Source organism: Mustela nivalis (genome assembly GCF_964662115.1).
Source record: "Mustela nivalis genome assembly, chromosome: 5".
NCBI lineage: Eukaryota > Metazoa > Chordata > Mammalia > Carnivora > Mustelidae > Mustela > Mustela nivalis.
In genome coordinates, this window is record NC_139024.1 from 58,135,622 (window position 1) to 58,161,992 (window position 26,371).

The 26,371-nt window shown below is 39.6% G+C and overlaps 1 protein-coding gene across 9 annotated transcripts in view; it reads right to left on the minus strand.

The window, feature by feature from the left end:
• PHACTR2 (phosphatase and actin regulator 2) overlaps window positions 1-26,371 on the minus strand; it is a gene marked incomplete at its 3' end in the record, with an annotated part of 257,615 nt that overhangs the window by 48,114 nt on the left and 183,130 nt on the right. For 8 of the 9 annotated variants that reach the window (XM_082730790.1, XM_082730796.1, XM_082730797.1 and 5 more), the window contains exons 3-4: window positions 9,337-9,417; window positions 4,368-4,526 (exon numbers count right to left, since the gene is read on the minus strand). In XM_082730790.1, coding sequence (XP_082586916.1) covers window positions 4,368-4,526; window positions 9,337-9,417 — 240 coding nt within the window. The remainder of the gene's footprint in view (window positions 1-4,367; window positions 4,527-9,336; window positions 9,418-26,371) is intronic. The other variant, XM_082730793.1, reaches the window with a different exon arrangement.

Genomic DNA, 26,371 nt, shown 5'->3' on the forward strand with positions numbered 1-26,371 from the left:
TCAGAATGCATTACATTTTATTAGTATTTCTTTTGTTTCAGTTCTCACTGTAGTGAGTTCAAGTGAGACTGCCATTTTTTTTTTTACTGTATCCCCTCAATCCCCATAGATAAGTAACACAAGAATGATCCAAGTTATAGTACATGATCAATAAAGCTTTTCTCTTATTTTCCCCCAGCCATGAAGCCCACCACAGTCCCCTTTTGCCCCTAAACTTACTGGTATTTATGGTCTGAGTTGCTTGTTCAGTATTTACTGGAGGCTACTTTGGATGTGTACGTTTCTGGTTACCTACTGTATCTTTTTAACTAAGTAGTGAGTCTCCTAACCTCCCTGGTCTGAACTGGAAGGCCACTGAGTCACAAATGTCAATTAGGTTAGAGAACAATAGAAGTTGATGCCAAAGATCAATCATTTCATTTTAACATAAAACATATAAACCTATGTTGATCTGTCAGTCTTTATGACATGGGGCAAATACCTCTCTCTGTGACTCTCTATAAGATCAGACACTGCATACACACAGAGATCAAGCCCGATGATACTGTCCAAGGTGAGAACCCATAAGACACCTGCACCACCGGGAACCCCAATTTTCTTTCATGCTACAAACCCTCACAGGTCTTAGCCTGTCCTCACAGGCCTATCACTGAGCTCTTTCTTCTTTCTATCTAAGGTTTCAAATTCTAAAGCTACCTCCCAAAGAATGCAATTTCTAGGCTTGGGAGGGAGGACATGTTCACTCTATGACAGTTGGGAGTGACGATCCCAACTAGAGGAAAAGTGAACATGCTGCGTGCAAGCTCCTGGCGTTTGTGGACAAGGACCACCCGCAGCCCCATCCTCTGCGACCTCTACCAAAACTGTGTGTGTGTTTGCCAAAGAGCCGATACTTATGTCTACTCTGTGGAGAACCCTAGGTGGGTGTGTGTGTCCCTGTGTGCCAACAGTATGCTCTTCTGACTAAATTATAAATTCCTTTTGTCGAAAATGTCACATCCCATTAGACACACGGCTTTAAACATGAGTCTATTCAATGAATGAGACTGGCTGATGGTTACCACCACCACACTGGTAGAAAACATGGTTACACTGGTAGAAAACAAACTCTCTCCTTGTATCCGAGAGGTAATGAATGAAGTCTTTATATTTTTCAGTACCATATGACCTGAAGATAGGACATAAACTGATGGCGTCAATGAGTATTATCTTCTCAAAAGAAGGTTAAGGAAGGGCTGTCTAATCATGCTGGGCTGACACAGATACTATGCTTTAAAACAGTACGTCTGGAGGACAGTTGTTTCCTAGACGATGGCTCCTTCCATCAGGTCAATACTTAGAACTAAATGGAGAGCAGCGCGTGGCCCTCGCTTTGCTGGGAGAGCACCTCTGCCCCAGTTCCTCTCCTTCACCTGACCACCTCCTTATCTCCTTCAGATCTCAGTTTGGAAATATTTGCTTCTAAGAATGAAATTTGGTCCCCACTGCAAGGTTTCCTGCCTCCATGTGCTCAGGCCTTCCATACTTTGAATCTTGCTTGGCAATCGCCTGTTCCCATGCTGGGTCCCGCAGGCCGTGATCTGTTTGAAGTCAAAGACCATTTCTGACTCACCACTCTTCTCCTGACCCTAGCAAATCCTACCCATGGAAGGACTTCATTATTATTTGTGGAACAAATGCATGTAAGTCACTTGTTACTTCATGGAAAGCTCGCTATAACACCTCAATAGGTAGAATATCAAATAATTTTCAGATTTCTTAGATTTAATACCAATGCATGTATCACAGATTACAGATAGGCTTTTCTTATATATTTAAAGGCACTTCCTGAGAAGGAATAATGGGAGACTGGAAGCCCTGAAGGTTTTAAGGGAAAAGTCTCCAGTGGTGGGCAGAGGAGGTCCCAGACCACTGCGCCAACTCTGGAGGCCAGTGTCGTCTGGAGCCCCAGGAACCCGCAAGGGTCCTAGGTGGAACCTGCACACAGTGCAGTGTATGCACATCTGCCACTTGTTGTGTTTCCTTTAACACAGATGGTTCTGTTATTAAAGTACTGACATATGACCTTACAGAGAGGTACAGGCATTTGGGAGTTTAAGGATTTGAGATACGGTTTTGCAAACATAAGCAATTAAGAGATGCAAGAACGCTCTTGGATAAATTGGCTTAATTGTGAAAGGAAAGGGAGGATTTCACCCCCTGAAAGGGAATTAAGAACACCCAAAAGGTTAATTAAGAACATGGGATTGTGGATTTGCTTGCTGGCAGGACCATGAAAGGGGCAGAAGTAAAAGTGAATCTTGGGCTGTTTTTGGAATTTAACGGTATCTTCCCAGAGAAATAAGTGCTTGTCTTTGTTTATGAGGTATTTTCCATTTCCCATTATACTGCGTACTGTTTGAGGTCTGAAAGACACTCTGCTGACGCTCAGGAAGTGGCTTCCCCACCAAATGCCTGCCCTCACTCGGAGTGTGGCTACAGGTGCGCCGTGCCTGCGCTGAGAGGGAGGCTTTGCTGCTGTACTGGTGGGGTGACAGCATGTCCAGCATTCCATCTCTTGACACACCCACCAGCCAAGCAAGATGCTATCTTGCGTCTTGTTTGACCAAAAAGAACCAAATGTACTAATTCCAAGTAAAGAATAAGAAAACAAAAACACCTCTCAAATATCCATGGACCTATGACTATGAGGTCTCCCATCTTTTCAGAACATCAAGGCTGTTGGTTTCATTAACATAAAACTGTCAGCAACTTTTTATTAAGCTGATAAGGGAAAAAATTCCTTTGAAGCTTGGTTGGTCCACTGACTGACATCCCGCATGGACCAGGCAAGCATTAATGATGGCACTATTGTGTAATGAAGGGTGTGATTCTTGAATGTGAAAAGGCCAAACCAGGGACAAACCACAGATGGGTCTGAAATTTAACAGTCTGGGTGAGACAGGACAGGTGGACTTAAAACAAAACAAAACAAAACAAAAACAACAAAACCACTAATTGCATGAATACTTTCAAATTAATCCCACTGAAATCTATTTAGATTTCTTTTTTTTTATGTTCCAGGAATATGATTGTTAAAAATGTTAGCTTATTTCTTATAATCAGTATTTGTAAGTTTAACCAGAGTCCTTCAATAGAACAAGACCAGTAAAGCCCCATGAATACTATACTTAATGTTGAATAAATAAAGCAAAATAATAAATTTCTAACAGTTCATAGAGGCTTCTAAAATTTTTACAGGCAAATATATATGCAACTAGGGGGTTACAGACTTCCAGAGAAGATGATTTTAAGTTACAATGTCTGTCAAGTGCTCTTTTGTTTTCTTTGTCTTTAGAGGACTTGGTTCAAGAACAGAGGAAGAGAAGTTTGCTTTCAGCACTTTCTAAGAATTCTCACAATGCCTACAGAACATAAGCTAGGTCTGAAAATTTTTGCCATCCAACTCAGGGGCAGACATTACAGAACAGGAAACAGTCCGTTTCCTGAGGAGTCATTTCTACGCTGCATGGAATCATCTAGAATTTTCCAACAAATCCTTACTTTGTATGGGTTTCAATTCTGATTTGCATTAAGTAAAAGGCTTAGAGGTTCTTGCATGTGAGAGAAGTCTTAGGGAAATGTAATCAATCAATCAGTGACCAGAACTTGTAAAATGTTTTGAGAGACACAGATTTTGCAGGTAACTTAACTGACCATAGCATATTCATTCTAGAAACCAAGATCTTTAAAGAAGCCTTTGGGGAATGACATAATTGCCCCTGGCATATTTTGAAACTTCCAACTGGCAGACAAATCATGAAGCTGAGGCTATGGTCAATACAGCAACCAAAGACTCCCGCATCTCTGGCAACTGTCCCTCTCGCAGAAATATCTAGAACCTGGATTAGAACCTACAATATCTGGGGTATGGATGCCATCAGCCAAGCTCCCACTATTGGAGAGACGAGGATGGACTGAAAAAGCCATCTTCGTTTTGATATTCCTCCATCCCTCTACACTGACATGCTCACAAAGGTCACTTCTAACTAGTAGAAGATTTTCAGACTGGTGGCATTTTTTTCTAAAAATAAAATACTGAGGGAAAGCTCCTGAGGAAGGCATAATATTCCCAGCTATCTCTAATGACTGAAGAAGCTATCTGCTGATTACTGTTAATTAATGCTTCCAAGTAAAAAATTAAAGGATATACTCACAAAATGGATGCATCTACTTGAGAAAACCACTCTATTTCTCTTCACTCGTTGTAATTTCTCTCTTCTTTGTATTTGCAAACCTCTTCCCTAACTGATCTTAAGAGTCACTATCTGGAGCCTAATGTTGAGCTGTATTGACGTAAAAGAATATGGAGTTTCTCTTGATTTTACCTTTCTTATCTTCTGCCTTTTCCTCCAGAGGTGGCGCCTTTTCAGCTACAGAGCCATTACCTTCTTCAGATTTTACTATATTTTCCTCTCGGGTAGATTCCTCTCCGATGGGTATCATGTGCCCGTTTGAATTTTCAAAGTTAACTGTTACATCTCCATCTAAAATGGGGAAAGAAACACCTAGATGTCTAACTTGACGGCTTTCTTAAAACCCCGTGTTCCAGCTACTAGGACTGTAGGGTTTGGGTTCATGTTTCAGACCCTGGGAACCAAATACATCCTACACCATTTCACCATGTTTTACTTAATAATTCATTCCAATGAAAGAGCTAGAAAATCCTTAGTCTTGGGGAAAAGCAGCAATGGATGGGATATCACCGTGCCCTTTTGGGACAGTAGGGATTATTATCCTAATTATACAATATCCCTGGGCAACGGAACCCTTTTCTCTTCTTGTACTTAGGCTTTGTTGAAGTCAGTACTTAGGAGTTTCTCTGTCATTCACAAACGGAATGGTAAAAGGAGAAATCTGAAAAATGAAATAAACATTTTAACAAGCAGTGAAAACACAAGGTGAATATAAACACACAAATAGCATGAAATGTAATCTGACATACAAATGCTTAGAAGGAGGATATGAAAATTTACAACCATCTCTGTCTCACATGATTGCATCTGTCACATGGTAACTGTACACAGGACTATAACTGCCACTCTGTATTCAGGGAAAGATGGTAGCGAGAATAATTTTATTTTCATTTTCATGTTGATGGACATATTAAAATGTACTCAGGCAACTGTTACATATAACAGAACAAAAGCCATTAATGTGGTCTAATCATCATCTGGAAACATTAGGGAGAAAAAATGTGGGGAAAAAAGTAATTACAGAGGAACTTTTAAAAAATCACAAGTGAAAATAAAATTTCTAGTATGTTACCTAAATCAGAAATAACTAAATTTAATCCCTGAACTTTCATAATTTTTAGAAGCTTCTAAAGTGAATGAGATTTTACATAAACTCTTAATACAGTGATGTTTGAAAAGAGCAACCCTAAATCGTATCTGGAACATTTTAAGAGGCTTTGCTACCTCTGTTAAAAAAAAAAAAAAAAAATAATAATAATAATAAATAATAATAATAACGAGTTGAAGTTTTGACTTTGCAAAATTCACGAAATGCATGATCAGACTATTTTTATGCAGTCTTTGATTAATCTTATTTTGGCAATTATTATAAATAAAAAAAAGGCCATCTCTCAAATTTCCATTAAATATGATTGAACTGCTTGGGCTCAACATGAAATCCCTTGGCCTTGTCCATAAAAACAGGCATAACATTTTAATAAGAAAAATATGTATCATGGATTTTTGTCATGCTCAAAATGAAAAATGTACTGCTGAGCCATACAACTTCCAAGTACCTACAATCTGATTCCTTTATAAAAATAAAATAGATGATAATTGAGGGCAATGCCATTATAAATCTTAACTATTTCAATAAAACTAAGGTAATACTTTTTAATGAGTATAGGTCAAACCAAAGGGAAACCAAAAGATTCTTAATTCTTATTATTAGATCCCAAGGAATTTGCTGTTAAAAACAAGGGAGGGGAGACACAATGCAATGTCCAGATATTAGGCATGGGAAAACTGAATGTTAATGGAAGAATGGAAAATTCCAAATGAAACAGAAAACCACTTCTTTATATATATATTAAAAAAGAAAAAAAAAAAAAAAACCTCAATTTTTAGGCAACCCAAATATAAATTTATCTCTGGTTACCCAGTCTGTAGTTGATAACAAAAACACACTGAAGTCATGTCAACATGACTTATTACATTATATTAATTATATTTTAACCCTTATTATGCTAAAATTCTTCAGTAGGTTAAATAACTTATTTTAAAATCTAGAACAAAAAAGCTAGAGAGAAAATTAAATAGTCACGGTACAATAAGAAACTGGATTTCCACATAATAGAGTCAACAATGTAGAAAGATACTTACTTACTTTGAGGTCTGAAATAAAGCTAGCCCCTATGAAAATAATGGTAGAAAAAGGAGACCAATACGTGATAAATATAAATTGAAGAATAAAACAGAGAACTGAAGTTATTAATAATTAATTGGTGTGGGCATTGAAAAATTTTTCTCATTTTGTGCATAATGGTAGAGTCAAAACAAGCTGAGTCCTTGATATAGTTTATGTATGTAAGTAAAATGCCACACACCTGCCAGCAAAGGAGAGCAGGGGGAGATGCTGAGGTTCTAAGGAACAGGAGCCCTCGCGTGCAAAGGAAAAAGCTCAGGCAAGGTGGTAGGCTTCAAGTGAACAGAGATAAAGCACACACAGACATCAGTGGTGAAGCAAGGAGAAGGAAAGTGTTTGGGGGCCTCCCCTCTTTCTGGTCAAATGCATGTAGCTGGATACAGTTAACAAAAAAAAAAAAAATAGAGAGAGAGATGAGGAGAAAGTTGTGTGTGAGCACACAGTGAGTGACTCATTAGAAGGTTAAAACATACACCGTGGGAGAGAGAGAAAGGAGGCGACACGGCAGGCAGGAGCCTCTCCATGCCCTCCGTTAAAGGTAGGGAAAAAGATGGAAGGAAAGAATCAGAACATAAGTAATGAACTTGGACTAGACCTGGGAATTCTCAAAAGAGAAGACTAATTGTTGAATGTTTAGATGGAAGGTAGAGGTTAGTGTAAAAAAGATCATCTAAAAGGAATATTAGTAAAAGCTGGGAGTGAGGGTATGGGGCGGGATGGGATGAGGTCAAACCCAGGGTAGCCGGAGGGAGGGAAGAAGTCTATCTGGCTCCCGAAGAAAGGATATAATTGACAATAACTGTCAAGAGCAAAGGGAAGGTCAGGAAGATCAAGGCAAAGAATGCACCTTTGCTGGCAGAAGACAGGAGGCTGTCACCAAACACAGTAGCTTCTAGTCTCAGGCTCGAGCTGAAAACAGACCGAAATTCTCAAGATAATTGTTTTTGGAGAAATGACAGAAAACTTTTCTCCAGCCCCTGGCTGAAAAGGGGAAAGACTCTATTTACAATAGGCATCACCAGGAACTTTCAAGGATTAGGTCATTTCTGTAGTTCCATACAAGGACCATAAAAAAGACAGAAAGTAAAATTCAGTAATTTAGGACTTCCCTAAACATTAAATCTGTTACATTATGTTTAGGTGAAAAATTGTTTTGTTTTTATGTTTTAAAATTTTTAATGTTCAGTCTGCAGAAGTTACCAAAAGGTCAACTAGAGTCAGAATTCTGGGAAGTAAGCATCAGAGACTGTAACCCATCAAGTAAATAGTTTAACAGATTAGGCAGAACAAGAACCAGTCAATACTAAGCATTTCTTTAAGTTGCCCACTGTCACTTGTTTTTAGAAAAAATAAGCTCTTTTCTAGCTATAATTTTTAATCAGGTAAAAAAGGGGTCTTTAAATCTCTTTCATACTCATTAACAATTTCAACAATAAATTTTCACATTTTTCCTTTCTTTAAACAATTTCTGAATAAATGACACCAAACAATTGCACTGGCCCACCTAGGAGGTGACTGCTTGGAAAGGTGATTGCTCAGTGAATCTGTAATTTCTCTCCTGCCTCCAGAGAGATTGGGGGGAGACTAATTTTGATGCTGCCAGCCTACCCTCCACGAACAAAAAGTTAGGGGTGTGCATTTTTTTTTTAATCTTTAAAATTCCCATACAGGAAATAAATAGTTTCACGGAAATAGAAAATTAAAGAAGACATAACGTTCATTCATAAAACAGAATGAGAAAAATATAATAGGCCAGCGATTAAAATAAAACGCCTAAATTGTGAGGGCTCAAGAAAAATGGCATTATTCAGTCTAGATTTCCTTATATTTTAGAAGCAGCAGTAAAATAGTAAAGCATTTCCAACCCTCACTCTACAATTACTGAGATGTTGGAAAAAGTGTGACATTTGGATTTATAAATAGTGAATTCCAAAAGGTGTTCTTTGCAAAGAACATTTATCAGGCAAAGAATTCTGTGATTTTAATTCCAAATTAATAGCACCATGTTTGTTCCCTTAAAAGTACAGTAATACTACTTTATCCCAGTAAATGTCCAGGGGGTGGGGCAAGGGAAGGCCTGAGGTAAATCAACAATTTTACAACAAAAATTTCCTTTAGTTTTAAGAGTAGGGAGAGCAATGAAAATTATTTGGTATTACTTGTTTGGAGACATAACCAATCTTGGTGTCTTCTTCTGAGGGTCTATCTTTGGTTTCTATGTAAGCCTTTTCTTTTTGAGCAAGATTCCCTCTTGGGAGGATAGGGGAAAAGGGGGAAGAAACTAGGGGTAGGGAAAACAAAATGCTTAGAAATAATAATTGTTAGTGAAAAGGTGAAAGGCATTTAGATACAAAGAAATGAAAAGAGAAAAATACTAGAAAAATTACTTGAGAGAACGCATAAAGCAGATTAATTTAATTTGTCTATGTGTGCCTTATTGATTATACATTTGATTGTATTATTGACTACAAAAAACAAAAGATATTACTACTTTTTTCTCCTTTTTCTTTTCCTGGTAGGCTTATGACACCAAAAGGCAAGAGCCAAGCAACAACACTGCATTTACTCAAACAACTGAGTTAAGTTGTATAGAAAGAAGGAAGCTTCAGAACAGAAGAGGAGTCATATAAGCATTTGTATCTTATCTGTATCTTCAGCCCGTACCTTTGTAGAGCTTCAGGGTTAGAGGCAGATAGTGAAGGACTTCCCAAAAAGGTCACTGAATTCCTTTTCTAGAAAATCTTAGATTCTCTGTAACCCACAAAGGCATTCTGAATTAAAGCAAGATTTTCAGAGTGCTGCACTCACTGCTTTATCTCCCAAAGACCATGATCATCTTAAATTCCAAAAGAAAATGAAAGAAAGACCAAAGAATAAAGGATCAAGTTATTTTAAATGTACGATTAATTTCCTCACCTTGATCAGGCAACTCCTTAAGAACGCCCCTTCTTATCAGCTCCTCTCTACTTTGTCTTGTGGATATCTTCCTTTCTAATACTTTTAAAAAGAATAAGCATAAGTAAGAATCAAGTCATTGCTTAAAATAATTATGAAAAACATTTCAAATAGAACTGAGCACATGTATTCCGTTCACCCGAGGGCTCAATCCCCAGTTTTTTGAGTTGTCTAGCAAAACTCATGGTTGGAGTCAACCGAACTCAGACAAGAGCAAAGGACGCAGCCAGTGCTCTGAAACCCAGCCTCTGCGCCTGATCCTTCCAATGATGATGTTTGGCCAAGAAACCAGACACATTATTTCATATCAGCCATAGAGCAGAAAGGTTACTTCTCACTTTGAAATTTTCCTTTTTTTAGGCATTCTAAAACACAGGCCTCAATGAATATGCAATGTATACAAAGGATACATATGCTTACATTAAAACCGAACAGACAGACAAATGTTCAATAGATATTCAGGTAACTGATCTGAATCCCAGAGAAAAGGGACTATTTTCCAGTGTTTTCTCTCTTACACCATCTATCACAAAAGTCCAACACATCAGCTCTCCGTAACTCTTTTCCTTGCCATACTCAAAAGGTCTAGCATGTTCTGGTATATCCCCCAACAGATCCCAAGGCAGGAGGACAGAGTGAATTCATGCTTTCATGGGCATGTCGAGAGATGGGAATCTCAACAATGCCTCTTCCTTCTTCTGGAAGAATTTAAATTCCTGCTACAAGTTCAGAATGGTGCTTAGGAGCTTAGGGTGGGACTTTGATAGCATTCACCTTATATATACCCGGGTCATATTAGTTTCCTGAGTCCTGCATGTCTAACTCTACCCCCACTTTGAGGGGCCAAGGTGGTGTGTAAAATTAGTAGCATCTACTAATCCTCTGAGCCAACACTGTCCGAAGGGTGTTCTGGAAACTTCTCTTCCCTCTAGATGATCTGTTGGAAAAAGCACCTTGACACAGCAGAAAGGGGCCACAGAAAAGGCCTAGGTCTCTTTAGGGAGAAGGAAAGGCACATTGGTGGAGACTTGGTAGGCATAGCCAGACTAGATTCTGATTCTCCCCACAATTCCCATTTCTGGCCTCAGAATTTGCAAATTCTAGAGCCACATGTACAATCATTTCAAGATCTAAACTAAACCCCATTATCCCACGCCCTGCCCTGGCACATACAGACAGTGCTTATAATAACACTAACAAACTGTTTTTGGGGGTGCTCCAGGCGGTCTGAAGCAAGGACACTTCGAAGAGAGAGAGGGTTAAAAAAGGGTGTGCCTTGGGGCGAGAGCTTTGTATGAAGAACCTGAAAGTCTTCAGTAAAGGCACTAACCCCAGAGTCCCAAAGCTCAGTGTTTCTTGAAGAAATTGAAATATTTTTTTTTTCCTTTTCTGACAACTAGTAATTGTATATTCCCCCTTTTATCTTGGTTGCCAGAAAGGTCAGAGTAACATTTGATATTAACATAGATTTCATATGGCAATTCATGGATGATATTCGTTTCCTCCTTTTTAGAGATCTGACTTCATTTGTATTTAATTTCTAGCATACGTGCTCTTTGTTCTTGGTTTTGCCCAACACATTTTGTGGATAGAATAGAATGGAGAGGCACCTGAGTGGCTCAGCGGGTTAAAGCCTCTGCCTTTGGCCAAGGTCATGATCCCAGGGTCCTGGGATCAAGCCCCGCATCAGGCTCTCTGCTCAGCGGGGAGCCTGCTTCCTACCTCTCTCTGCCTGTCTCTGCCTACTTGTGATCTGTCAAATAAAATCTTTAAACAAAAAAACAAACAAAAGAATAGAATGAAAAGAAACAAGAAAATGAATAAATGAATGAGTGGATGAACAAATAGTCAAAAGAATGATAATTAACACTTTCTTGGTTCAAACGGACACATACACGGAACCTTCCCCTCTTCCTTTAATTGCCACCGCCCCCCCACTCTGCCCTCCTTCCAGAAGCAAGCAGACACAGCTCACTTAAACACTGGTTTCAACGGACAAAGTTAACTGGGTGTGGGGGGCCAGCCGGAGCTGTTCTTTTAGGTAAAAAGAGAGCTGTTACTTAAAGACAGCTTCTATTTGTCCAAGCTTTTGTCCAAGAGAATAGAACTCCTACCAGCACAGGGAGCCAAACAACACCCCCAACGACACCATGGGGGGCTGCGAACGCTGTGCTGGAGGCTCAGAAAGACACTGACCACTGCATTCAGTGGTTGCTGACGGACACCTCACCCAGCTCCAACAGTGTGCGATCTTCTCTCATTAATCAAGGCCATTCTGGGACCTCTGCTTTGGGCGTCTTTAATAGCTTTCACTCTTGCACCCAAAAAACTGTCTGAGAGCCTAGAACAAATCTCTTTTTCGTTTCTGCCTTTCAGATACAGAGAGGGGATGCTTCAGTTTTAGCTTTAAGCTTTCTGTTGCTTTAAATCTAACTTAATCCCAGTTAAAAAAAAAAATCCCTCCCCTTTCTTCCTTGTAAATTCTGGAGCTCTGAAGCAGCAGCCTGGCTTCCTGCCAGGAATCAAAACCCACAGTTCTGTTCTTTGCTCTACCTCTTATAAACAGGTTCTGATAGGAAAATGCGCTGGCGATTTGTTTGGTCTTTGGCTGAGCAGGTTTTTAACACATAATGCAGATAACTGTGTCCCAGGCCAATGAGAACAAACTGCAGGCGACTGAGAATGGAAAGTATGTTGCTGGGGCACCAAGTTCCAACCACCATTCTCCCAGAAGAACAAGTATCACACTCTTCATCTTTTAAAATATTTGCTTCATGTTTACATAGTGTCTGTATGTTTGCAGAGCACATTCACTGGACACTTTTTCATAGGCTTGGAAGTGTTCTGTGCTGGAATGAATTGGAGAGGTCATTTTCGTCCAACAGAGCTGCACAAACAGGAGTCATTTCAGGAACATTCCCAAGAAGGGCTCACTTGCTTGAAAACATTCAGAGGCAGGATGGCCTCCTCTAGATATCTGTCACCCTTATTCCTAGGAATGTATTCCTCCTAAGGAGTCAGAACCACACTCTCTGTGACTTGGGCAGTTAATCAAGCCCATGGTCCCTATAGCTCTAGAGTAAAAAAGTCCTTTGCGAAGGGGAAACAGTGTGAGTTAGCTCTGTGCTCAGTGAGAGCAAAGCGGGTCATTAAAGCCTCCTAGAATCTGATGTCGAGTATCCAACCAGCTGCTCTTTGACCCTGAAGTTCACACTAATCAGTGCAGCAACAGCAATAATGTTGGGGGGGCTCCCTCTCACAATTACTGCTGGGGAAGAGACTTAGCGAGGCACAGATCACTGGACGCAGTAGCCAGGTCTCGCCATGGGCAGTACTATTCCCAGGTGAGTAAATAGCTCACGGTAGCTGACTTTCAATCCAAGCAAAAAAAGCATGTATAGGTTTTACACGAAGATCAAGCAAACCTATGATTTGTTTTGCTCCCTGGACTGGGGGCGTTAAAGTTCTGACAGTTCACTTACAATTACAACAGCATACATTGTTCTGAGAAGTGACGGATGCCCTGTGCCCCCATTTTCCTGCCTTCATGCTTATACTCTGGCTTTTCAAATATTTGAAAAGGACTGATCTTTCAAAAGCATCCAATGGCTGTCCATCTCACTTTGAATACTATTTCTACTCTTTGGCATAGTTTCCGTAATGCCCCCCAGAGGCTGCCCCCACACGATGCCCCTTCCCCCTGTGGATCCTTCCCTAACAGCTCCCTCCTGCCTCGCTCTGCTCCAGCCCTGCCAGCTCTGCTGCTTGTCACATGACCTAAGGAGCAAGCCCCCATGTGGTGGCCTCTGTGCTCACCGGGATGGGCTCTCCCCAGATCCCCACACGGCTCAGTCCACCACTTCCTTCAACTCTCTGCTCAAAGGTCACCTTATTAGAAATCCCTTCCTCACACACCCACATGTTCCTCTTTTCATCTTTATCCATCTTATCCTGCAATATACATCATCCTCTCCTGAAACAAGACCTGGTTCTTAAGTATGGTGTCGAAGAGAACCAAAATTCTTGTTTGATTTACTACCATTTTCCCAACAGTGCCTTGCAGGTTGTTAGAAAATATATGTGTGTTGACTACATAAATGGATAAAAGAAAATGGGCTGATGACACTAACAGTCTTGTTTTCTGCCCCTTCTCCACCTCTGGCCTAGGAGAAAGCAAGCAAGGCCTGTGGCAAAACTCAATGAACAGGAGTCTTCTGTTTTCTGCCTCCTCTACTTGGCCGGGCCTGCCAAAGGGAAAATCCTGAGCTCTCCATCCTATGGCTCATCTGAAAAAGTCTCTGTGCTCTGAAGAAGGAAGGTTACAGTGCGTAGAGGACCGACAGCAGCCAGCTAACAGGGTGTAGCACACGACTCGGCTCATCATAAATTTTCAATGATTTATGATGTCCTTCTGGGCGTGGAGCCCGCATTCAGGAGAGGAGGATGGGGCATATGCCACAGCTCCTTGCCCTGGATGCCCGGCCAGGATTTTATAGTACTCTGGAAGTATCAGTAAGAGTAAATCTCGCAGTCAACAAGCCACTTGTGTTTTCTTTTGGTGGGGAAAGAGAGTACTAATTCTCAATTCTAACACTGTTTAATGATGGAACAAAACAGAAGAGCAATTAGACTATGAAATAAGCACACCGTGTTATCTTCTTGGTTCTGAGGACTGAATGGCCTTACTGTACAACTGTGACAGGAACAGAGAACTGCTTGTCTTGTGTTGCAAATGTTCTATAAGAGCCTGGCTTTGCTTTACCTCTCCTCAATAGCAATTACAGAAAACAGCAGGGCAAAAAAAGGGGCTCCTTTTTAAAAGACCCTTCACGAAAGCGTAGCAAAGTCCTTTAAAGGAACCACCGCCAAAATGCCACCCAAGGGGACACTTGGAAAAACTTTCCAAACAGCTCGAGAACATAAGGCAGCGAAATAAAGCCAAAGTGCTCCACTAAAAATACTCAGGGGTCTGGCCATTTTCATTTTGATCCGTGTCTCTCCCCTACTTAAAAGTCCGACACACTACGGAAAAAGCCCAACCCTCGGAGCCATGGCCAGGCTTCACAGCTGGTTCCAGTGGACCATTCTCCCCCTCCCTCTTGTTCATCCTTTTCCACAAGCTCAGTGTTGAAGTCCAACCTTACTCTTACTTCTCACCATTTCCTAAACACTTCCTGTACCTCCTCAGCTCGGTTCCTGCGGTGTTTCTCTCTCCCTTTCTCCTAGAATCATACCTGTGCCATCTCCCCCTCTCTGGTGAAATCCTCCTCTTATCCAAAGACGGCTTCCGACAGCGCCCCCTGCAGGACGATGTCACCATTCAGGCTGGCTAGATTCAATGATAGCAGTGTTCTAAGGCACTTTAAGGTACTTTTCTGTGCCTCAGCTTTTTTATCTACAAAATGGGAGACCTGATATCTGAGTGGCTCAGTCAGTTAAGCATCTGCCTTCAGCTCAGATCATGATCCCAGGGTCACATCGGGCTCCTTGCTCAGTGGGGAGCCTGCTTCTCCCACTGCCTCCGCCTGCCACTCCCCCTCTTGTGCTCTCTCTTTCTGACAAATAAATAACATCTTTAAAATACGAGAATGACTGACTGCTACCTTTTCTAGTTCTTTTGGAGATCAAATGTGTTACAAAGCTAAAGTGCTTAGACCAGTATAGCTAAAATCTAGAAAGCGCTGAATATATAACTATTTCTAGTTATAGCCATTCTTTTTCATTGCTACATGTGTACATAATTGAATATTCACATGACTCAAAGCCCTATGAGAGATGTTTTGTTTGTCATTTTATCCCCATGTTGCCTGAAATAATATATTACATTAAGTATTTGGTTTTGTTTTTTGAGGGGAGGGAGGGAAGGCATGTCTAGCACTCTTTTCTAATCTTCTCTACTTCTTCTAGAAACAGCCCTCCTGATAGTTAGCCTTTGAGGCACTACCTTTCTCCTCATTCACAGTCCATGCCACACGTGTGAAGCTAACCTCACCCTCAGGCCCAAGAGCCCCCAGGCTTATCCAGTCAGAGCCTGATATCTTCCCAGCCTGGTGACTGGTTCAGAGATGGGCTGTGCCCAAGCTGCACCAATGACAACCAGCCAAAGAATTTCTAGAACAACAGGAAAAGAAGTCTTTCTCTTTCTTCTGTATCTGTTAAAACTAGCTTCATATAAGCCTAGAGCTGCAAGTAGTCATTTTGCCACCATAAAAGGAAAGTCTAACTTGAAAGGAAAAAAAAAAGCCAATACCGAGGAACATAGGCTCAAAGAAGAAGACAGATTCTTAATCTTAGCTTTGAAGCACCTAGATCCCGCCAAACCTAAAAGCTGTTTGGCCCTGGGCTTTTCACTTACATGAACCAATAAATTCCCCATTTACTTCAGTCTATTACTATTCATCAGCAGCAAAGAGCTTTTACTTTTGAAGAGTCAAAAAAGCTGTTACACAGATGTTTCTTTAAAGTAAATTTTCCTCCAGAAGAGGCCAAAGGTTCTCTAGATTTTCAAGGCAGAAATATGAAAGAACTACACAGGACTTCTTTATCCCCCAAGAGTTTGAAACTTGACCAGACTTTAAAAAAGAGGAAGATGGTGAGATCTACATCCCCTCCCCTTCTTGGGAAATTCAGTGTCACAACTTCCTTCAGAAACCTGATAGTAATCATCCATTTATTTGATGCTTAGGTCGCATTTTAATATTTATTTTCTTATCACGCTTCCCAGTATTCCTGAAAGACAGGCTAAGCAATTCTTTTTAGTTCCCTAGAACAGATAAGGATATCGAGACTCTCAGAGGTGAAACACATTTTCCAATTCCATATGCAGAATCTGGTTGAACCCAAATGTGTCCAGACAAAGCCTACTGCTTGCATTCTCCAGACTGAGTTGATAATTACAAAGATTTCAACTTTCCCACAAGTATAATGCTTTCCAATTTCCCTTCAAGACATGAGGTAGAAAAACTTTTTTTTTTTGAAAGATTTTATTTATTTATGTGACAGAGAGAGACACAGAAAGAGAGGAAACATAAGCAGGGGGAGTGGGAGAGGGAGAACCAGGCTTCCTGCCAAGCAGGGAGCCGGATGTGGGGCGCGATCCCAGGATCCTGGGATCATGACCTGAGCTGAAGGCAGACGCTTAACAACTGAGCGACCTAGGCGCCCCTAGAAAAACTTTCTGAAGTTGATTTTAAATGAGCAAATCTTAGATGGTAGTTCTCATAGTTCAAATTATAAAAGGATACAGTAAAAACTCTCACTTTCACCCCACCTCCCACCTATTCAAATTGAACCCCACTTGTACTCCATATGCAAATAACCACTTTTATTAGTGTCTCCTGTACCCGTCCAAACTTTCTTAGGCAAATCCAAATATTCATTTTTATTATTCTCTTTTTTATACCCAAGGTACACTGTTTCACAAATTGTTCAGCAAGAGTGCCTGGGTGGCTCAGGTTAGGTATTTACCTTCTGCTAAGGTCTCGATTCCAGGGTCCTGGGATCGGGCCCCTGTTGGGCTCCCTGCTCAGTGGAGAGCCTGCTTCTCCCTCTCTCCCCCCACTCCCCTGGCTCGTGCTCTCTGGTTCTCTCTCTCGCTCGCTCTTGCTCTATCTCAAATAAATAAATAAAATCTTTAAAACAAACAAAACCAATTGTTCAGCACAATGCTTTTTCATTGAACACTATATGTAGTATATTAAAATTTTCAGGTAAGGGGGTGACAGACGAAAGCCAGGTCAGGGAGAGAAGAAGGGATGATCTTTGCCTTGTGCAAACAGCAACAGCTAAAATCACTGCTGTTTCCAGAGAGGGCAAGCTGGGAATAGCCATGGCAAGTCAACTCAAGGGACTCAAGGGACTCAAGGGATTTTGTTCCCAAGGGATAAGGTTTAGGACTAGAACAATGAGTAAGTCCCCGATCCCACATGGGCCAGGAAGTACAAGTAATCTCAGGAGAGTAATCAGAGGCCAGGATCTGTGAGCTACGTGAAACACTGCTTGTCTTTTCTTCCAGTGTGACTCTCAAAACACATGACAAACACAAATGTTCGAGACAGGTGCTTTTGCATGCATCCTGTGTGTTTCCATTTCTTGTTTCTTCATGTTAAAAGACAGTAAACCCAAAACAGGGTGAGACCACAAAAGGAACAGAAGTATGAAATAAAGAAAATGAGAACCATCCTTAGAACAATTAATTCTAACTACAGTAAGAACAAGCTAGAGACTTGATATAAAAATGAATCTCTGTTCTACATGATGAAGAGGTTTTGCAAACTAGGAGGTTATTAACAATACCCATTAGAGAAGTTCTTAGAGAGCCTGAACTCCTAATTCTGAGGCCCTTCTCCTTGATCTGCTTCAAGACAGTCTTACACATTTCAGGGACTCAGCAGCATAGACTGAGATGAGATCCTATCTCATTTTATCGCTGGTCAGACAGCCAAATGGCAGGCAAGAGTTGCTGGGAAAGAGACCTTAGTGGTACTAAACTACCCTAAATTAAGACATTCTCACTTATCTAAACATCAAATACAACTGTGCAGGATTAAAGGCATCTGAAATTATTCATACTTTAGGCCAAAATTTTTTGAAGTCATTAACGTGTAATCTTTAAAAGCCTATTTTTATTTAGTGAATCTAGAAATATGTCATTAAACATCACAACTCAAATAGGTGTGAGTAACCCACCAGAGTTAGTAAGAAGATTGAGTAAGCATCTCTGCAAATTCATATTTACTTATTTCATATACATACCTCATCACAGTTGGGTTTTTTGTTGTTGTTGTTGTTGTTGTTTTTTAAGATTTCATTTATTTATTTGACAGAGAGATAGAACAAGTAGGCAGAGTGGCAGGCAGAGGGGAGAGGGCACCACTGAGCAGGGAGCCCAGTTCGGGGCTCCATCCCAGGACCCTGGGATCATGACCTGAGCCAAAGGCAGCCACATAATTGACTGAGCCACCCAGGCATCCCCAGACTGGATTTTTTAAAGTAATTAAAATTTTTTTAAAGATTTATTTATTTATTTGAGAGAGAGATAATGAGTGAGGGGAGGGACAGAGGAAGAGGAAGAGAGAGAATCCTACGCTGACCTTGTGCTGAGTCAAAGCGTGGAGCCCAACTCAGGGTTCGATTTCACAACCCAAGATTGTGACCTGAGACAACATCAAAAGTAAGATGCTCAACCAACTGTGCCACCCAGGGACCCCCAAAGATTAGCTTTCTTCTTCTTTTTTTTTTTTTTTAAGATTTTATTTATTTATTTGACAGAGATCACAAGTAGGCAGAGAGGTAGGCAGAGAGAGAGAGAAAGGAGGAAGCAGACTCCCTGCTGAGCAGAGAGCCTTATGTGGGGCTCGATCCCAGGACCCTGAGATCATGACCCAAGCTGAAGGCAGAGGCTTTAACCCACTGAGCCACCGAGGCACCCAGATTAGTTTTCTTAAACAAAGTATGTGTCCACTGATAGACGAATAGATGAATGTGGTGTATGCATAGGCACATACACACAAATGGAATATTACCCAGCCATAAAAAAGGATTCAATCTCGCCATTTATAACAACATGGACAGACCTGGGGGGTATGATGCTAAGTGAAATAAGTCAGGCAGAGAAAAACAAATACCATATGATTGCACTTATGTGCAGAATCTAAAAAACAAAACAAACAAAAGAACAAACAAACAAAGCAGAAACAGACCCATAAACAAAGAGAACAAATTGGTGGTTACCAGACAGATAAGGGTAGGAGGATGGGCTACGTGGTGAAAGGAAGTGGAAGATACAGCTTCCAGTTATGGAATGAATAAGTCACCATTCATGGTATTGTAACAGCACTGTACCATGACAGACAGTAGCTGTGATGTGCACAGTATAACATAGAGATTTGTCAAATCACTATGTTGTACACCTGCAACTAATGTAATATTGCATGGCAATGATACTTCAATTAAAAAAAAAACACAAGAAGAAAAAATATTCTTGGAAAGCTGGTATTAACTTTCTTGGATTAATTTTTTAAAAAGTTTTATTATGCATTTTAAACATTCTTCCTCCTCTACCCACCATCTTGCCTATCTAATAAAATATATGGTATTTGTAAAGAACAGTATTCTTTGGCAAAACTAAGACCCAGACTAAATCAGGAGGTATAAATGATACCTGGTTACTGTTTGACCCTGCAGTGAGAGAACCAAGGGTGATTTTACTAATGTTTTCATTTTCTAACACAAAACACCGAAAATAACAAGGGCTTAGAAAAATGTACCTTTTTATTGTAATTAAAAGTAGAACACTTAAAATTTCACAGCAATGTTAAGTTTCCACTGGGACATAATGCTACCTTTCAGGAGTCTCCCTATCTACTCTCTGTTTCCAAATTTCTGATTATTAACATGGAAAGAGGGTCTCATCATTCTTGAAAAAGCTAGAAAACAGAAAATGGATCAGGATGTATATATTCTGCCCTTTTAAAAATACATCTTGAGCTCAAATCCAGACATTGCAATTTATTTATTTTTTAAGTTTTCTAAAAAGATTTTATTTATTTGGCAGAGAATGAAAGAGAGAGAGCTGGAGTACACAAGTGGGGAAACGGCAGAGGGAGTAGGAGAAGCAGGCAGGGAGCCCGAGGTGGGGCTCGATCCCGGGACCCTGGGATCATGACCTGAGCCCAAGGCAGAAGCTTAACTGGCTGAGCCACCCAGGCGCCCCTCCACCACAATTTTTAAAATAAATTAAATTGTAAGACATGTTTAGACTACATTAATGCTTAGAGCCATTTATTGAAGATAAAAAATAGATGAGAAGGTATTTTCAAAGAACTTTGACCACAGCGATGTTTACTGTTCACTAAGTCTGCTCCAGGACCTCATCTTCTCTCCAGCCATGCTTTTTATTCTCTTGTATTCCTCCCATAGCCTCTCCTGCCTGCCTTTTAATAGGTACTAAGTAAACACTTAGACTTTGGACTAAAGAAAACCTCAAGAGCATCTGTTTCAAAACCTGGAGAGTCTGGGTTTGGAAAAGTAGGTGAAGAAAACTTAGCACAAAAATGTTACAAGCCTCGGGGGCGCCTGGGTGGCTCAGGGGGTTAAGCCACTGCCTTTGGCTCAGGTCATGATCTCAGGGTCCTGGGATTGAGTCCCACGTCGGGCTCTCTGCTCAGCAGGGAGCCTGCTTCCCTTCTTCTCTCTCTGCCTGCCTCTCCGTCTACTTGTGATTTCTCTCTGTCAAGTAAATAAATAAAATCTAAAAAAAAAAAAAATGTTATAAGCCTCAATGAGCAAACTCTTTTCACTTGACATACAGAAGTAAGAATTAAGACTGCAATTTAGAGTCCAAGTGGGAAACAAATCAGGAAAATACAGAAGCCAAAAAAAAAAGTCACTTTCCAGGGCTTAGCCCTTAGTGATAAAGACCGGATTCGTATCACAGGATGAAAAAAATCAAAACAAAACCACAAAGGGAAATAATATGCAAAGGAAATAAAATAATGGACTTTCCTGACTCAGTTTTCTGACCCAGGCCAGAAAGAGTTCTGTAGCACCTTTAAAAAGTATTTCACAAGTGGCACTACTCCAAAGGAAAATGAAATTAGAAAATTAGCCACCCAAATAAAGTTTATAAACAATCAGATCATCTCTTAAAGCAATACAAGCGATGTCCCTTGGCAGCGTAAGACTTTTTTATCAAGAGGTCAGTGGGAACATCATTCTCTCCTCCACATCTTCCCCAGGAATTAAATGTAGCAAAGAGAAAAAAAATAGAAATGCAAGCTAACAATTCTATATTCCATTCTAGTGGGTGTGATTCCTTAAAATAATGTCATTTACAATCAGAAACCAGTAATGCCCATGGCTCACTTGAGAAGGTTTGCACAGAATGCTCAGTGAAAATGCCTTGCTTATCTGAGCTCACTTGCCCCAGCAAAGCCTACCTCCCCCTGGGAGAGGCTGCAAGCCTGAGATCTTAGTCTGCTTTATGGCTCAACAAATTTGATCCCAAAGCTCAGCTTGGATTAAACAAACAATATCGCATTTTCTAGAATGGACAGGAGGCAAGGGAATATCCTCTATTCCATTTAGAAATAAGATTTTTCTGGTTTCTATGTATCTAGAGAAGGTGGATCCTAATGGTTTGCCCATTCACTGTGCAGCTGGCTAATTTAAACCCATGATGGAAGGTTTTCCTATTTATGAAACCACTAATTTCTATTATGAAAAATATACAAAAAGTTAGCACTTACATTACTCTTTCCCATAAGTGGGTGTGATCCCTAGAATAGATCTAAAATGAATAATAAATGCTCCATAAATAAAAAGGTGGAGCCTTAATGATTCTTTCCCTCTAGATGTGGGAAGAGCGAAACAAAAAAATTCATTCTACTGGGAGAAAAAGAAGAGGAATATTTAGTCTCCTTCATTTTTTATGCATAGAGAGGAAATTTGTTTTAATGCCATTACATGTGTTTAGGAAAACAGAATACAAGAATTTCAGAAAAAGTATGTATGATAAAATTACTGTATGTTCTCTCATCCACAGAATTTTTAGCACTTATTTGGTCTAATTAGGTTCACTTATAAAACATGGGTACAAAAACGACTGAACTAAAACTCTCCTTTTCATGCCAATGATGCCCTCCCATCGACCTTTTAAAGGCTATTGCCATACAGAACAGACAGTAACAGTTACTTAAGTTCATTATCCATTCATGAGGGAATGGGTCCCCAGCTTGTCCATTAAATTTGGTAAAATATTAATTTTGTCTATTTTGGCTTCTCAATTCTTTTAAGATTTTATTTATTTATTTGAGAGAGAGAGAGAGAGAGAGAGAAAATGAGAGAGACAGAGCATGAGAAGGGGGAGGATTAGCGGGAGAAGCAAACCCCCTGCCGAGCAGGGAGCCCAACGTGGGACTCGATTCCAGGACTCCAGGATCATGACCTGAGCCGAGGCAGTCGCTCAACCAACTGAGTCACTCAGGTGCCCATTGGCTTCTTAATTCTTTAAGGCCCTTAAGTAGCTCTCAATGATATGAACACGAAGAAAGAATTGAAAACTGGTATAATTGCCCCCCCCCCCGCAAATTCTGGCACTTTCCAGATCACATTCACTTGCAAACACCATGTATATGGACTAGAGTAAGGCATATCAAGAATCCCTCATTAATTAATTCATTCAATAAACATTTACTAAATGCTTTAGCACAAGCCCGACACTATTCTGGTTGCTCTTGGATTTTATCTAAAAAGAAAACAGAAATCTCAATGCTCATGGAATTTATAATCTAGTGGGAAGCGGGACCAGCTAATAAACAACACAAATAACTTATAAATGTTATAAGATACGACGTGGGAGTGCCTGGGTGGCACAGTCAGTTAAGCATCCAACTCTTGGTTTTAGCTCCACTCGTGATCTCAGGGTCTTGAGACGGAGCCCTGCCTCAGGCTCTACGCTGAGCTCAGAGTTTGCCTCTCTCTCCCTCTGCTCCTCCCCACCACTCTCTCTCAAATAAATAAATAAATCTTAAAAAAAAAAAAAAAGAAAGAAAGAAAAAGAAAAAGAAAAAAGAAGGAAAGATGTGCTGTTGAAAGAACAAGGCAGGGCAGAAAAAGAGAACCAAGAGCGCCAGGGGACCCACTTTACTACACCCACTAGGAAGGCAACAATAAAACAGACAGATAATAACAAATACTGTCCAGCCTGTGGAGAAATCAGAACCCTCGTACACTGCTGGTGGGAATGTAAAATGGTGCAGCTGCTTTGGAAAACAGTCTTGGCAGTTCCTCAAAGTGTTAAACACTGAATTACCATATGACTCAGTAATTCCATTTCTAGATGTATAACCAAGAGAAATTAAAATATGTCTGCACAAAGACTCATACACAAATGTTCATAGAAGCATTATTCACAATAGCCAAACCAGAACCAACCCAAATACATGTCCACCAACGGATGAGGGATGGATAAATAAAATGCGATATATTCATAAACTGGAACATTATGTGACCATGAAAAGAAATTAAATATTGATGCATGTTACAATATGGATGAACCTTAAAAACATCACGCTAAGTGAAAGAAGCCAGTCAAAAATGCAAATGGCCACATGTTTCTTGTATGACTCCATTTACGGGAAACATGAAGAACAGGCCCACCTATCAAGACAGAAAACAGAGGTCAGGGGAAGGGAGTACTGACAGCCTGAGGGGGTTTCTTTTTAGGGTGATGAAAATGTTTAAAATTAATTATGGTCCTAGTGGCATAGTTTGTAAAGACTACTAAAAACCACCGAACTGCACATGTAAAATGGGTGAATTGTATGGCATATGAATTATATCTCCAAAAAAGCTGTTAAAGAATGAATTCTGGGGGAAAGGAGAGCTTCAGCATAGAGAGAGAAGGCAGACCTCATTGAGAAGCTAGCATTTAAACATCTCCTTGAAGGAGATGAAGTTGCTGGTTAACCATAAAGAAACCTGGAGGAAGAGCCCTCTTTCAAAGCACTGGAGGTCCTAACAAAACTCATCCAAGATAGGAGACAGCCTTGATGATCCTGTACCTCTTAACCTGAATTTGCTGTTTAAGATCGTTTTTAAAAAAAAATTCTTTAGACTCAGATTGTTTCAGTGGCAAATTCTATCAAACATCTAAAGAAATAACATCAATTCTACACAATCTTTCCAAAAATAGAATGAACTCAATTTATGTGGTCAACACAACATCCTGACATCAAAAACCAAAAACAGTACAAGAAAAGTAAACTACAGACGAATATCACAAATCCTCCACAAAACATTATCAAGTAAAATCCAGCAATATAGGAAAGAATAATATACCACAACTCAACGATATTTACCCCAGGGATGCAAAACTGATTCAATATTCGAAAATCAATATAATCTATCATATTAAGTGGTCGCAGAGAAGAAAGACCATATGGTCATATCAACTGATGCAGAAAGAGCATCTGAGATTTTCAACATTTGTTCATAATAAATACTCCCAGAGAATCAGGAATAAAAGGGAACCTGCTCAACTTGAAAGTATATCTGCAAAAAAACCTTGGGCTGGGGCGCCTGCTTGGCTCAGTGGGTTAAAGCCTCTGCCTTCGGCTCAGGTCATGATCCCAGGGTCCTGGGATCGAGCTCCGTGTCCTGGGATGGAGCCCCGCGTTGGGCTCTCTGCTCCGCAGGGAGCCTGCTTCCTCCTCTCTCTCTCTCTGCCTGCCTCTCTGCCTACTTGTGATCTCTCTCTCTCTGTCAAATAAATAAAAATCTTAAAAAAAAAAAAAACCGTCAGCTAACACCATACTTGATAAAAGCTTCCCCCTAAGAATGGGAAAAAGACAAGGATGTCCCATTCACCACCCCTACTTATTATTATACTGGAAGTCCTAGCTAGGCAAGAAAAGATACAGAAGACATACATATTGAAAGGCAGAAATGAAACCATGCCTAATCACAGATGATAGAATCATCTACACAGAAAATCCTAAGGAATCTTCACTAGAGCTAATAAGTAGGTTTAGCAAGGTATTGTATTTCTGTAAACCAGTACTGAATAATTGGAAATGGAATTTTAAAAAATATATATATTTGTAATAATTTTTAAAAACACAGAAAAGAAAGGAATACTTAGGTATAAACCTAATACTGTTTTCCAAACACTTCAAAATGCTAATGCAAGAAATAAAAGAGCTAATTAAATAGAGAGACATACCAGTTCACATACTGGGAAAGTCAACAGAGTGAAGTTATCAATTCTACACAAATTGAATATAGATTTAATGTCATTCCAATGAAAATCCCAGCAGGAAATTTTTGAGAATATAGGCAATATGATGCTAAAATTTGTGTGACAAGACAAAGAAACTAGTTAAAATAATTTTTAAAAGGAAGAATTAAGTTGGAAATATTACAGTATCTAATTTTCAGACTTATAATAATAATCAAGACAGAATGATATTGGTGAAGGAACAGACACACAGATTAGGAGAACAGAATAGTGAGTCCAGAAATAAACCTACACAAATGTGAGTCTTAATTTTTGACAAAGACCATGTGGCCAATTAACTTTTGGCAAAGACACAAAGGCAATTTAATGGAGAAAGGCTAGTCTTTTCAACAAATGCTCTTGAAAATTCTTACAAATGATATAAAAAGCATGATCCTGAAGGAAAGAAGCAATAAACTGTATTTCATCAAAATTAAAACTTTTGCTCTGTAACAGACACGGTTAAAGAATAAAAAAACAAGCTACAGTGTGGTAGAAAATATCTTTAGTAACATATCTGATGTCTTAAAACTCAACATTAAGAAGATAAAATTGGCCAGAAGACTTGAACAAATATTTATCAAAGAGAAGTATATGAAAGAAAAATATGGTTATTCATTTTCAAAATGATACAAAGATGATTAAATGAAGAAAGGACAGTCTTTGCAACAAATGATGTTAAAATAACTGGGCATTTATATGTAAAAACAAACCTGGACCTAAATCTTATACCTTACATAAAAATTAACCCATAAATGATTATAGATCTAAAGGTAAAATATAAAACTATAAAACTTTTAGCAGAAAACACAGAAGAAGTTCTTTATGATCTGAAGTTAGATAACAGACACAACACAAAAAATATGACCTATAAATAACTGATAAACTGACCTTTATCAAATTATGTATTTTTGTTTTACAAAAGAGATTAAGACAATAAAAAAACAAACTACAGATGGTGAGAAAATATTTGCAATCATATATCCAACAAAGAACTTATATCCAGAATATATAAAGAACCCTCAAAATTTAATAGTAAGAAAACAAATAACTCAATTACCAAACAGGCAAAAGACCTGAACAGGACATTCACCAAAGAGGATATACAGATGGCAGAAATGTACATGAAAAATAGCTGATCATGAGCCATTAGGGAAATGCAGTTAAAACTCGGATAAAATACTACTACATACCTACTAGAATGGCTAAAATAATAAA